Consider the following 15,845-nt stretch of genomic DNA (forward strand, 5'->3'; position numbering starts at 1 on the left):
TCCAATATTTTCTGGAATAAATTCAGTAAACTACATGGAATTTTAATCTACTTAAAGTGAAAGTCGTAGTAGTATTTAACGTTTTTATACTAACTGTAATATCCATATAGAATCGCTTATTTCTTTCAGTAAACTTTATTTGTTTTTAAATAAACTTTTGTTTGTTTGTTTGTTTTCTTTTTCATTTTTTTCTTTTGTTTTAAAAAATTTCTTTTGAATAGATTGTTTTATGCAAAAGTAATGACAAATTTGGCGGAATAAAACAACAAAACTTTACTTGTTGTTCTCGTATCAAACTTAAACTACTGATTGATTAAATTAACTTGATTACGATATCAGGTTGAAGAATTCACTCCCGAGGAAAAACCAAATGCAAAAAATAATCATCTCTGGTATTAATAGATCAATTTAATATTTCAAAATAAAGCTATGTAATTAAAGCTGGGAAAATCGTTGAATTTTTCATCGGTCCACTAATTCAATATATGAATAATTTGGTAATAAATTGTTTATTAGATGCAATCAATCAATAAATCGATGATTTTTAAGATCAGGAACTATTTATATCAGAAAATTTTTATCACATGAGGTGTCAGTTTTTCAACAATTTCAATAAATAAAGTTTTTTTTTGCATGCGTCTTTTTAGATTTTTTAAACACTTATTTTAATCATCTTGTTAACGTTTATTTCATTTATCTTAATTAGTATCAATTCTAATTGAAATTAATTTTAAAAGTAAATTAATTAAAAATCTTACACACAACTGAAAGCAAACAAACTACAAGTGAAAATTTACATTTGTTCATTTACTATTCATTTAAATTGTATTGCTACAACTATATAATACATTAATATATTGCGAAGAGTAACAATATATGATAATTTGAATTTATGTACAAAATTACAAGAGACCAATACTTTTTTAATTAACAAACAAACGTTATGTGAAATAATTGATGGATAATTCTTTCATCTTTTTATGGGGCATTCATGTAAAACTCTTAAGTGCTATTTGAAATTAGTGAATTTCATTCATTTTCTATCAGTGTTTTGCATACGTAAACTGTATAATTCTTTCTTTTTTTCATTACTTTTTATGAATTATGTTAAAAGGTAATTAGCATATTTTGAGTGGACATGCAAAATGACCCATCTCAAGAGCAACTGCAAAAATACAAAATGCAATATATGATATAATCATAATAAAACCGAATAATTTATTCATTTTCCAATGTGACAATGCGATAGATGCGACAAGTACGACAAGCATAATGAATAGCATACCGACGCTACATATTAAACCGTTGCTGCAAAGGTAAAGGTTAACATTTTTTTATTTTTCAAACGTTCGTTCAGAATTGAGAGAAATTGTATGTAAAAATGTTGTAGAATTATTTTAATGAAAATTCTTGTCACATTCTTTTCTTACAGTGATGCTTTGGATTAAAACGAACAAATCTTTTAAAAAACCTAAAGTTTTACCTGGAAACTGAAATATAATTCTGAGCGTTACCAGGATTACGAAGAGGTTCAACGACGAAAAATAATAACCAAGGAATTGGTAGCCTGCAAAAAAAATACCTAATATGTAAAGCAATAGATTAGGTAACATTTATGAATACCAATATTGTATTGTGCACATAATTATTCGAAATTTTGAGATTTAATTTTAATCCTTATCCAAAGTTTTGAAATTTTAAGGTGCTGATTAACTTACCCAACGCACACGTCAAAAATATTGCTACCGACGGAACTGGACACAGCCATATCACCAAGTCCTTTCCTTGCCACAATAACACTTAAACAATTAATTGACTTTTGAAGCTCATTTAAAATATATATATAGCAATTTTTATCAAATTCCGAATAAACATTTGATTGATTTTTATATGTCTTAGTAGGAAAATTAGTAAGATATTTTTGGTGTGGAGATTATTCTAAAGGAAAATCTCATAAATAATTTAAGAAATGAATGCAAAAATCTTGCTTTGTCAACATTATTAAGATTCTGCGATAACATCATCTTCTGCAATCCATTGCTCTTGCATTCATATTACATGCATGCTGTATTACATTATTCAAAAATAGATCTATCAAATCTTACAATCAAATTCTATTTGTTTGTTATGACACGAAAAGAACGATCAAATTAATCATACCTGGTGATTAAATCAGGTATGCTTGTTCCTGCAGCCAATATTGTTAATCCGATTACCTAAATTTATAATACAATTTGTTTAAATATTACATTATACAGATTTTACAAATTTTCTATTCTCATATTTGTATGTCGTGTAATATAAATAAATTTAATTCATTATATTTCAAATTTATTTATTTCAATGTTTATTCAAATCAAAAGACACACTGAAATTGTCACTGAAACAAGCAAATAATTTGTTTCTTTTTTTACTTAATTTGTTCAAAAATTCTCTTATTTTTCTTCTTTTTTGAGAAAGTATTATGTATTTTAGAATACTGAAAGATGCATTGTGTTTATAGTCACTTAACTGATAGGAATGATGATAACATAATTATCATCATCTCCTGATGATCTTACGTGGTGACAGATAACTGTCACACTTGCTTGTTATTAATTAATTATTGTGGGTGAGTAGACTTTATTTTTACTTCTGTAGGCATAGCAATTGTTTCGCCAATAGTATTAGCCATCCAAACCATTATATATGAATAAAATGCAATCCAAAAAATGGAACCAATAAATGTAAATGGGAACCATTTGCGAGCATCCTATTTCAGATATTATTTAGAATTGAAAATGACAATTTCAAATATAATTTTTTAAGTCTCGCAATTCTCTATGGATTAAAAGATGATGCTTGAATGAAAAAAAAAAGAAAGGAAAAAAGTTTAAAATTTGATGGAAAACTTAAACCTAAGTTCTCAACAAATTCAATTTGGATCGAATCAACAAGTTTCATAAAACACTTTTTTTTGATTAAATTCTTTTTTCAATGAGTAATTTTTATAAGAAATAATCATACACAAGCATTCTCACCTGCTTCCTGACATCAGGAAGTGTCACCCATAATGGGAATAAAATTGGTGATAAGAACAGATAAAGAAGCTGGCGATGTAATTTTTCAGGCCATGACATATCCAATGGCTTCTCTTCATCTTCTTCAAGCATTTCTTTCTATAATCAAAGTCTGAATCTTTTCACTGATAATTTTTAACTATTACTTTTATGTTTTGAGAGATTAGAATTGCTACTAATTGAGATCTTATAATTAGTTTTGAACACGATTTTTTTTGTTTTATTTTTTTGTAATTTTTGAAAGTTGCTTTTTTTTAGTTACTATTTTTCAGAACTTATAAGATGTCACGACTTTAAGTTTTCAATTAAAAAGTTTATTAAGTGTTTCAAGACAACAAAAAGTAAAAAAATCGATTAAAATGTATGGTAAAAAACAAAATTACTATTTCTGAAACGCAAGCCGTATTGGGACATATTGAGGTACGTTTACTTGTCAAAGTACTTCGTGGACCCATTTCTGAATCTCTACGTTCCATTTCACAAACTGCGTTAGCCTGATATCAAAACTAATTCATTTCGTTTTATAGTAATAAAAAATTAAATTAATTTGTATAAGACATCTTTAATTTTTCAAAAAATTTATTTAATTGAAATACAAATACAATTGAGTTAGAATATTATATCATAGAATAGAAGTGCAGTAATAATTTGGAAAATTCAAGTGTTATCATTAACTATCTTAGTGCTTTTAGTATGATAACAAACCAACTTAGACATTATACATATACTTGGAGTAGGTTTAATTTAATTAAAATTCTCTGATTCTTTTTTAACGCTTTGTCAATTTCTTTTGAAATATTTATTACCTTTTGATTATTTGGATGGTATTTCCAGCCACGAACAATTTCATCAAGCGTAATTTGCGCCGGCATTGTACCATTATTTTCATTCTGTACATTGGAACCTGAAAGAAAAATTTATCATTGTTTAAACATAAGTGCAAAAACGGCTATTACTGAAAGCTTTTTTGAAATTGCATTGAAATTTCAGATCGCAGTAATAATATTATCCTCGGAAGATAATTTTGATATAAAATAACTAACAGAAATAATATTTAAACATTACAAATTTTATAAAAATGATTTTGCATACTTTTGATATTTACCTTTTTTCATTTTAAAAGAGATTATTTTCAAAATAATTGATATAAATTGATAAAAATGCAATAAGGTGAAAAAAAAAAACATCGGAAAAAATGGTTGAACAAATTTTTGGGTAGTGAATTACTGCATAGGTTTTTTTTTTGAAAATGAGGTTTATGAAATTAGGAAAAGAGTTTTCCTACTAAAACTTTTATCCATAGGCGAATTTCAATAATGCTATGAATTGCAAAAAATGCTGTTAAATTTAAATTGGAATCATTAAAGTGCTTACGTATGTACCACAAATTTAAAATGTCCCATCTCACTCAATCCTTTTTCTTTTTTACTTTCTTCAAAAGTTTATTTCGATTTAGTTGTGAGAAAAATTAATATTAACTTTCATATGTATGCTTGTGTGTGTGTGTCTGTGTGTGTATGTCCTGTGTATGTGACTGTGTGTGTGAAAAATTAATATTAACTTTCATATGTATGCTTATGTGTGTGTGTCTGTGTGTGTATGTCCTGTGTATGTGACTGTGTGTGTGATGGAACGAATTAAAAAGAAAACATAAAAGTTGTGTTGAATTTCAAAATTCATATGATGATTGATTACAAAACTTGCATCATAATGAAAAACGCATTTGTTCTTTGTGTATGAAATAAAATTTAAGAAAAAACTATTTAGTCAATCATTTCGATCACTCTGCAAATATCATTCAAATGCTCTTAGCAAAACAATATGATAGTTTGTGTACTGAAAGGTTTCAGCTATTATCGATTTTAAGTAACTGCAACTGCAATTAACTAAATAATCACAATACTTCAAAACAAGGAACAAATAAATTTTAATTGAAATAATTCATTGATGATAAAAGTCAGTAAACAAACATTAATTTGTGTATAACTGGCAAAAAAGAAAGTACATAATATGACAGTTTATTTTAAACATTTCAAATTTAGATTCTTTAAATTTTTTTTAGAATTCAAATTTGTCAAACAAATTTGTTATGATCAATAATTGTCATTTTTTCAGCCTCATAAACAACCACATAAGATGCTAATTTGCTTGCTAGTAACTAGGGCCATTTCTTTGAAGCAGTTTATTTGAACAAAATTGTTTGAATTAAATTATTTGAGTTTGAAATTTTAAACGGACAATTTTCTGCAATAAAAAATGGTAAATTAATTAATGAAAAGTAATAGCCATAGCTTAAACATGCCTTCATTAATGCCTTCTTGTAATGGATCAAGTCCTTGGGATAAAAGCTGGATAATACCGTTCCGGAAAATTGCGCCACTATGCAAAATTGGAAAAGACTGACGACGTGAAGTATTATCGTATGCTCGAATGCATGAGTTTGATCTGTTAGATCTCCCATAAACCGAATTGCGTTGTTGCTGATCGTCCGGTGCTGCTCGACCGTGTTGCACTGACTGTGTTCGCGATACGATCGTATTACCATCGATGTATCTTACTGTATTCTCTTTCTAAAATTTAGTCTAACAAAGCATTTGATATGAAACATTTTTAATTAGTTAAAATAATCAGCCAAATAATTATAATTAATAATTAATGCCGTTGACATTATTACCTTTAAAGTTTCGTTATCAAATATCTAATTTTCAAATTTTATTCAAAACTTTTTGTGTGACCTTAAATACCGAATATTTCACTTTGATAAAGTGTTGTCCGAAAAAATTTACATAAATTTTTTCAAAGCTTTAAAAATAATTATATTTTTTTTCTGCTATTTTTTTCTTCTATTCAAAAATATGTGAATGACATGCGAAGTAAAATCATTTTTTCATTTTATCAAAGAAATCGGAGAATTTTTCTTCTCTTAAATAAATTTGTTGAAGCACACGCATTTTCACACAGTGAAATTCATTTATTGCTTTTAAAATAGAGCGTTGTGAGGAAAATATGACAATTGATTTTTAGACTTCAATTAGTAGAAAGTAAGTTATGTTAAGAATGCATTAGAGTTAATTTTTTTTTTTGGTTTAAAATAAATATAAGAGACTAATACTTGTAATTTTTGAACTTAAATTTTTTTATTAGCTTTTTTTTCACTCTTTTTTACAAAAAAAAATCATAAGTAATTATTGATGCAAAAATGTTATTTTGTTTACCTCTTCTGTTCCTCGCACTTTGTTACCTTCTTCTTCCTCTTCTCCTGATTTTTTACCCGAACAGCAATATTTAACGAAATTTTCGACAGTTTCATTATATTTCATAAATGTACAATACAATAAATAAATGAAAAATAAACCAAATGCTTCGAACCAAAAAATCTGAATTAATTAAAAAAATATATAAATCGAAAAATTCTCTTCTACAACAATTTGTTCACAAAATAAAAATTTTCACAATAATAATTACTTAATATAACATTGACTAATTCATTATTTCTGTTAAACTTTTCTAAATTTAATCTTTTTTAAAAAATAAATTTGCTTAACCTGTTCATCTAGGAAGAAAATAACCAACATGAATAATGCAATCACATAAAATGCTACATCTCTGCAAAAATTAAAAAAAGTAGCATCGATAATTAACGAGATGATTCGAAGAAGTTAAAATCTTGATGTTTATACTATTGTCGTATCATGCAACAAAAGTTATGTGATATCATATCATAAGACTATCATAAAATTTCACCAATATACAGTATTTTTTTGAAATTACTAAATCAATTTTGTTAAAATTTTCTTGTAAATTTAGGAAGCAAAAACTGATTCGAATGAGACAGGAATTTAGTCTTTCAGATTTTGAATACTAAAGCAACTTATGATTTGATAATGTATATATACCTGAACAAAGGCCACCACGTTAAATGCAAAACACTATGAGAGAATATTGCACAGCAAGAGAGGACACAGAGTATGTTGAAAGTGGCACTACCTGAAATATTGATAAGCATAATTCAAGCATAACTTTATTATTAAGATAAATCTGATTATAGTCATCTGGGGAATTCAAAATGCTAAAATAAACATTTGATAACAAAATGTGCATCATCATCACTATTATCATTAAAACGCTATCATCATGAACACCGTTATTATTATCACTATTACTATTACTATCGATATCAACATTATTAGCATCATTATCGTCAACGTTGTTAGTATCATCAATAATCACCATTATTATTACTATCTTATTATCATTACCAATCATCACTATTATTATCACATGACACCATCATCATCATCACCATTATCATCACCATCATCATCATCGTCATGCATCAAGTAGTTTGAATTAAACATAAAACTTACCAACAATGGTACCAATGCCAACATTATTCTGGGCAATGAAAACACCGATTACAGATGTAAAAAATTCCGGTGCTGAACCTCCGGCAGCCATAAATGTCGCACCTAATTATTTGGATAAAAGTATAGGAAATAAAGTGAAAGAATAAAAATGAGGTGAAAACGAAATAATATTTCAGCTTTTTTCTTATCAAATAGAATCTGTTTCACATTTTTATAAATAATACCGACAGTGCAAATGATTAATTGCTATGTCATGGAATGACCTTTCCTTTTTACTCAACAAAGATTACAGACTTCTTAAAAAGAGGAAAGGAAAGAAAAAAAGATATTTCAATTAAGCAGGGTCAAAGGTGATAATGGATTAAAATTTTTTATTAATTAATTACACTACCATCTGAAAGTACAGTGTTGCCTTCTTCGCCCTGATTTGATGTTTTCACTTTTGATTTTCATATCCCTCTTTCAGATGTCCACTAACTCGCGATCACTATGCTATTCATAAGCTGTTTCAAGCAAGGTTACCTAACGTACTGCTTACCAAATATGATCAATCTTTACCTGCGACATCATCACTGATTGCCAACTTATCAGTGATAACACCCAATGATGGCACAAAGAATTCATCACAAACAATGGCTAGCGCAATGAACATGTAAATCAAACCAATGATGTGCAGGATTACTATAAGTAACAATTGTTGAAATTAGTTTTGTACGGTAAAACTTAATTATCACAATAATTTCACTAGACAAATTAAATTTTATCAATTAAAAACTTCAAATTTTGCAAATCTGAACATATAAAAATTTTAATTCAATAAATCAGTTACTTGCTCCATGGCGTCGTTGTTCGAGAGTAAATTGATCTGGCGGGAATTGACCTGCATCGTTTGAATCTGTTACGACTCTCTTCGTTTCATTACTATACTGATATATCATTAGTTGTGTTAAAGGTCAAATACTTCAACGAAGAAAATGAACAGAATAGGTTAAAAAGATAGATTAATATATATTAATATAGTATTAAAATACTTACTATAAATTTCTTTTCTTTCAATTAAAATCACTTGAAAATAAAAACAAAAAACAAAAAAAAAAAAAAAAAAAAAACGAAAATAAAATCAAACTCCTACATTTTACATTCCGGTAAAATACCCAATAATTTTCGTCGTTGAAAATTTATAGTTTGTTGTTGTTGAAATGATATTAGTTGTTTTTGCAGTTGTTGTTGTTCTTCTGAATTTAAACGAACCATCTGTATGGCAGATATAAAAAATATTGCTAATGAACAGATTATAGCCCGTCGTATGAATGTTTCATTGAAACGGCGATTCCTCATCCTGCAATAAAGTATAATCTTTGACGTTTCGAAAAGTTAGATAATTTTTTTTTTCGAATTTTAAAAGAATAGCAATGATGTGTCAGTGGAAATAAAATATATATCCTGAAAGTAAACAATAAGTAAACTTCAAATGAAGCATATTTTCTAATTAAAGGAAAAAACGGATAAAAGTTATTGATATATGTTAAAAGTAGAAGGTTTATCAAGAAAGCTATGAAATAATCTTGCTTAGTTTACTTATTGATTAGATATATATATAACTTTTTTTATAATTTCGATAGAAAATTAACATTTCATAATTTGTTAAAGACAGCAATGTAAAGTAGGTTAAAATAAAAATTCAATATTATTATTAATAATAATAATAATGGGTTTGAAAGAGAGCGGATTAGCAAAGAAATCCATAAAGAGATGAATAAAATATTACTTTGAAATTAAAAGATAAAAATATTGTATTATTTGTAGAATAATTATTTAGAAAGACTTAAAATGTAGTATAAGTAAATGCAAGCTAGAGAATAGAAAAAATGTGTATGATTTTGTGGAAGTGAAAAAAGCTGAAAGAATTGCCGGCTTGCAAATTGCAATCATTTAACTGCTATTCCCTCTGCTTTCACTAATTTCAAAAAGTTTACACTTCAAAGGTAAAATCGCCAAGAAGTGATTTATTATAGAGTTGTTGATAATAATGATAAGAAGCAACTCTTCCGTACCCATCCATATCATACATGTGATAATGATGAAAAAAATGATAAAAATAAATAATAGGGGTGAATAATTGATTCAAAAATTCTTTATCCACTTCAATTGCGATTATCATTTTGAAGAATTTTAATTTAGAATAAAAATTTGAACAAGTGTGATTTTGTCTGAGATATCTCGTGCTTATGTAGTAAAATCCTTTATTACAACATAATATCGTGGTGACGCTTACACGTATGTGATAATGTTTAAATTTTATCTCAACAAATAATTGATATTATCTAGTTCTAATGTTCAAAAATCAATAATCTATTGAATAATTCATTTCAAAGAAGAAAAAGAAATTAAATAAACACTCTAAGTAGACTGTTAACTGAGTTGTGAATGAAACTAAGCTTATTGGGAGGGTAGATTTAGACGACCAGCAGAAAGAGGAAGCTTTTTGAGATGAAATTTAATAAATAATCATTCGTCTAGCCATCAGCCCACTCGTTTTCATAGTATCATACTGATAAGTAATGCTCTATTAAAATCATTTCATATCAAAATTAATTCATTTGATTCGTTCAATTTCTACTATTGTAGTCATATGAGAATTAAATTAAATTAAAAAACATTTGGAAAAATTGTCTAACTTTTTTTTTAAATTTTTTTTATTACTTTAATTAGAGTTATAATTATAAGGAAAAGTTAGAAGTAGTTGGACAATAAATATTTATAAATAAGTGTTACTCTAATCGATAATAAAGTACCGCTTATTACATCAAAGAGATTTCTTCTTTTTTCGTCATTAATCTGATCGAAGTGAGTGATAGAAAGAATGATAGTAGCAGTAGTAGCGAAAACATGGCGCAATAATCCATCAAAAAAGTTACGCCGATTGGACTAGGATAGATTCATATGAGATTCCTAAGGGAGTATTCTGAGGACGCATGTTCTCCACATCTTCCATTTTAGCACCAGAACAACAAATATGAAAACTTTGATTACTACTAAAATATTGTTGCTCAAAGGATGAAATAAAAAGTGGTACATTAGCATAATAAACTAACAGAGCCATCCAACTTAAGCTTATATATTAGCTAAAGTTTCAGTGAAAATAACAATGCTTAACTGTTATTGCAAATCATGGGATGAAGTTTATTGTTTTAGTAAACATAGTGAATACAATAGTGATCAAGAGATAAATTATCAATCAATAGAAGCATGCATAAATGTTATTTGAGTTATCATTTGAGAAAGAGTTAATTTAATTATTTCCGGAATACAATTCCAGTACAAACGATTTTATCAATGATGCAATTACAAGCATACTTAATAAAGCCATATTGCAAATTGGTTACGAACGTAAAATTGTACTTGCATTACTTTTTAAGTAATTGCAACAATTTAACTGATAACTGATACTATCGCAAACCTATAAGAAACAGAAACAAAACAAAAAAATGGAAAAATTAACTTAACGAATAAATAACGAAAAAAGAAAAATTTAGCTTAGTGGGAGAAAAAAAGAAGAGTTTTCCAAAGATTTATTAGGAAAAAGAATGAAAATATTTTTCGAGAAAATATGAAGCAAAGGAAGTTATTTTAGTGCGAGTGGTAATTTTAAATTTCAGAAAAATAAATTATTATCAGTTAGGTTAATCGAATTTTTTGGAACGAAGAATATTCATTCGTTTTTGTTTATTATATTTTGCAAAAGTACGCAACCACATGATTAACTCTTTGAGAAAGTTCATTGTTGTTTACCTTCAAGAAAAATAAAAAATAAAAAACGTTTGTTCACTTCTTATTATCTTTCAATAATTTTTAGCAATTCTCAGTTGCCACAATTATCATCTCTCAATTTTAATTTACAATTGACGAATTGTTTGTTCTTATTGATTGTTGGTTAATCTGAAATAAAACTTAGTTTACTGTCGAAATTTGCTTCTATTTTGTATATTTGACAAGTAATGCTGAAAAAAAAAAATTCACTTTAATCATATAAAAGTAACAAAAGTAATCGTTATGAACAGATAATTAAAAAATAAATGAAAAAATAGATCAGTGAATGATAAGAGGAGTATTACGGATAAGTTAATCACTGTTTCTTTGTGTTGTAAACATCGAAATCTAATGATTAGTGTTTTTTCTTACTTCAGTGAGGGATAAACTTGATAAGAGTAATCAATAATTGTCAGTCTACTTTATTTTTCCTTTTTTTGGCGTCATTTACTAGACATTTGTTATATTGAAAAAGTAATTTCTCGACTAATTGCATAAGTGAAAGGTAACAATCTACTACATTTCACTTAACTTAATTATTATGTAATAAAATTTAAGTAATAATAAAACGTGAATGACTATTTGTAAAGTAAAATTAGCATAATGTTTACTTATGATGCTTAATTAATTCCAAAGGATTACAATTAAAGCTTTTAATGACAACCTGCCGTTGCAACTTAATCGATATTTATTTCTTCCTATTCATATATTGTAATATTAATAAAAAATAATCAAAAAAAAAAAAAAACTTTAACAACTAACAATAAAAAATTCTTAAATAACTAAAAAATTTAAATTTAGCAGTTATCTCTTTAATTCCTGTTTTATTATTTCTTTCACTTTTATGCAATATTTTATCAAAGTGATATAAAAAGGACACTACTGATAGCACATCCATACAACCTTACATAAAAGTAAATTCGCAAAACTTTATAAATCATTTTTTAATATCAAAAAAATAGTTAGCAAAGGATTTTTTCTCCTTCTTTTAGTTATTTGTTAAAATGATTTGTTGCGAAGTTTTTTTCTTCTCTTTGAACAAAGTTAACGAAAAGCTTTACTTCATTTTACTTATTTGCGATCTCTTGCTACATATTTAAAATATTTCAGACAAACTTTATGCTTAAGGAAATAAGAAATAAGTTTTAACCGGAAGATAAAATGCATGAAGTATAATTGAATCCCAATTCATTTTGAAAATTAAAAAATAAAGCTCATAACGACTGACACATAAGTATTACATAAATTTACTGAAAGCTATTTATGCATTTGTTAGATAAGCGTAATAAATGCTATGAAATTTTTTTCAGTGAAAACATATTGAAATCCACTGAATGTTGACCAATGACCGATGACCATTGTCACCAAAATTGGTTGACAATCGTTTGATATAATTTGTTTAGTCTTTAGATGATACACTTTATTGTCGGACCACGCTTATGCATACTTTTCCATCTAAACTTAATATTTTATTGCGCGAAGCTCACATATAATTTATTCAGCCCGTCTAATTTCGTCGAGCAGTAAATAATATTATGCATTTGAATTATTTGAAATAATAAGTCCTAAAGGTATTTTTAAATTTATAATAGCTCTACAGACAATATATCACTCATCATTTACGTGATAAGTCAAAGAAAGCTAATTTTCTTTTTTAAAGATGATTGAGCAATTATTTGAAAGTTAATTATTATTTTGAAATGAAACAAAACTAATTATTCTCCAACAATTTAGAATAAATTTACCATTGTTCGTTGGCGGTCGCCATCATACTCACTTTTAATTATTTGTATCAACTTTAATCAACAATTTCTAGAATTTCGTATATTCCGAATTTAAGAAAGGATGGTGAATTTTTTTGAATCTCAAAAAGCAATAAGAATTTCTCCAATTTTTTTTGCAGAAAAATTCTAGCTTCTAACAAAAAAATAAGTTGTGAAAAATTCGAAGACTGAATTCCATTAAATCATTTCGACTGATTACTGATTGTTAATTTATTGAATAATTACAAAAAAATCATTGAAATGAATCAACATTAGAATAAGTGCATAGAACAATATTCATAGATAATTTCATAGATAATGGAATTTCAAAAAAAAAAAAAAAAGCTAGTGCATGTTGTGGTGATTAAGTTCTAATAATCGCTGCAAAATTACAAGTAAATAAGTAAGTATTTGTATTTGTTAGTAAAATCAAAAATTAATGAGTGCTAACTTGTCAACAGGACATCTGTTGTATTGATATATGGGATATATGTTAATTACTTGGCTTGCTTGTTTATTTGATAAAGCAATCCAAAGTTAGAAATACTTTTGCAAGACGAAATATTTCACTGATAATATTTTAATGCAATAAATTCATAATCAACAAAATAATTCATTCCATTAATTTAATTTTCTCTACAACGCTAATTTATAACATACAAAAAAGTATTCAATTCGGAAAGAATTTTTTCTTTTTTACGTCTACTAACTGACATGATATCAGGAAGGCATAGATATATCAAAGATTACTGTAGTTGTCGTACTGTATGTCTGTCTTCTGTAAAAGATTTAATTCAAGAAAGACTGTTATATGGTATCTTTTTTCGTGAATAACGTTTATATCAGAAAGGACATCATACTGCGTTTTTTCTTTTTTTTTTTTGATATTAATCAAAGTCAATTTTTGAAAAAATCAGATAGTAAAAGTAGATAGCAAGAAAAATTCGAAGTAATTTTATTGATTAATTGTAACTTAATAATTTAGTCATCTAAAAGAAATTTCAATTTGGCTTGCTATAGCAGTAAGATTGTATCATTGGGCACAAACGACTACGATTTAGTCTTAAGGCATCAACACTTGAGTTATACCTTGATTAGTCTTGGATTAATTAATCTTAAGGAAGTCATAGTCTATCAAATATGCTTTTTTTTTTAATTTGAATTCATCTTAGTTTAGTAAATGTAGACTTATAATATAATCAATAGATCGACAGTATTTCTCCTCTTTATTTTCTTTCTGTTTTCATTCCAGGAAAAATGAATATATCGATAAATAATAAATACAATTTTTAGTTATTAGCAGTGAAAGAAATAATCAACTTTGTTGCTTTTTAAGTTTTAATAAGTTATGCAAACACTCTAATTACCACTTATAAAAGTGTTAGACAACATAGATCCGTTAGATAATTGAGAACTAATTAATTAATTAATTGATATCTTTCACATGATAAGACGAATCAATCATATTTGGAACAAATAACAAATGTTTATTTATTCTTTCTGTTTGTTCGAATTCAATAAAAGAATTTCCGTCTAAAAAATCAATCGAGCGAAAAAAAAATGAGATAAAAGGTGATGAATTAGGTAAATGGAAGAGGAAGGAAAATTTTTATTGACGAAACTATTATTATTGATATTAAATGAATAATTTTGATAGATTTCAAGTCTATCAATGTTCCATTGCTGGCCAAATGAGTTACAGCAGTTGATGAAATAACCGAGAATAAAACTTTATTTGGTGGATCGAAATGGAAATAAAAAAGAAAAAAAAAAAAACGGGCTAATATATTTTGAATAATAAACGATTGGTTTTCTGATAAAAAAATTGATTTTTTTTTTTCGCCAATATAATTATTAATTTTCCTTTCCAAACATTTGCCAATTGCTCTCAAATTGCGGATTTATAAGCATTTAGTAATTTATTCAATGGAAAATTCAAATTATTAAATTATTAGAATGAGTACTGTATTTTCATCATTCTTCATAAATTCCTAAAAATTCTTTTAAATGCTTCAAAGAAATTAAGAAATTATTAATTAATTTGACGAAAAAAAAAAACTTTCCCTTATAATATAACTCTGTAAAGTACCATAAGTTAAAATATAAAATGAGAAAAGATGAATACTTTTACATTACTTATCACCACAAGACAGTGCTCAAATGATAGCTAAGTAATCACTACTTCAATTAAATTGCTGTTAGGAATAAATTATAAGCCTAACAAACAAAACTACTTTCCTTAAAGAGATAGATTAGTCTATAAATGAGACAATCAATGCCTTAAAAAAAATTTCTTTTTTTTTTGAATTTTGTTTGTGAGAAAAGAGAGGAAAAGGGAAAAAATAAAAAATGATAGATGTGAGATGAAGGAGAAATTGTGGAAATAGCTAAACTTTACCTTTTTCTCAAACAATTCATCCATCTATTTGTAAGCATATGAGAAATAAGCAAGTTTGAGTGTCACATATATCACACACACACACACACACACATATTTTTATAGGCCTTACTGATAATCTCATCTAATAATTTTATTTATATTTATTTACTATGCCTGTACGAAATATTTCCAAATGCTTTTCCATCTTAGACTAAGATTTATTATTTTGCAAATTGCTTCAATTCCTTAATTCTTCAGCGTTTCATTTCTTTTTTCTTTTTCTATATGGAATGCTTCATTGAAATGTGACAATAATGTAAGTAAATAATAACTTAGTGATATGATAAAACTTTATCCAAAAATGTTTTAATTCTAATTTTCTTCTTTTCTAATTAATAAATCAATAGATTGATGAATCGATGGATAAATAGTAATGTTGGAATGTGTAAATGAATCGAACGGCAAT

At 26.5% G+C, this 15,845-nt stretch overlaps 1 protein-coding gene across 1 annotated transcript; it reads right to left on the reverse strand.

Moving 5' to 3' along the window:
* Nucleotides 1-1,118: 1,118 nt before the first annotated feature.
* Bm3830 (Uncharacterized protein) lies at nucleotides 1,119-8,764 on the reverse strand (the record flags this gene model as incomplete). The annotated part of the gene is made up of 16 exons (XM_043080177.1): nucleotides 1,119-1,308; nucleotides 1,484-1,567; nucleotides 1,719-1,799; nucleotides 2,161-2,216; nucleotides 2,633-2,752; nucleotides 3,021-3,158; nucleotides 3,443-3,553; nucleotides 3,866-3,963; nucleotides 5,419-5,629; nucleotides 6,275-6,436; nucleotides 6,605-6,665; nucleotides 6,956-7,046; nucleotides 7,427-7,528; nucleotides 7,985-8,107; nucleotides 8,256-8,347; nucleotides 8,559-8,764. The coding sequence occupies 16 exons, from the start codon at nucleotides 8,762-8,764 to the stop codon at nucleotides 1,119-1,121; spliced, it is 1,926 nt and encodes a 641-aa protein (XP_042936111.1).
* Nucleotides 8,765-15,845: the final 7,081 nt, after the last annotated feature.

Source organism: Brugia malayi (genome assembly GCF_000002995.4).
Source record: "Brugia malayi strain FR3 genome assembly, contig: Bm_v4_Chr3_scaffold_001, whole genome shotgun sequence".
Taxonomy (NCBI): Eukaryota; Metazoa; Nematoda; class Chromadorea; order Rhabditida; family Onchocercidae; genus Brugia; species Brugia malayi.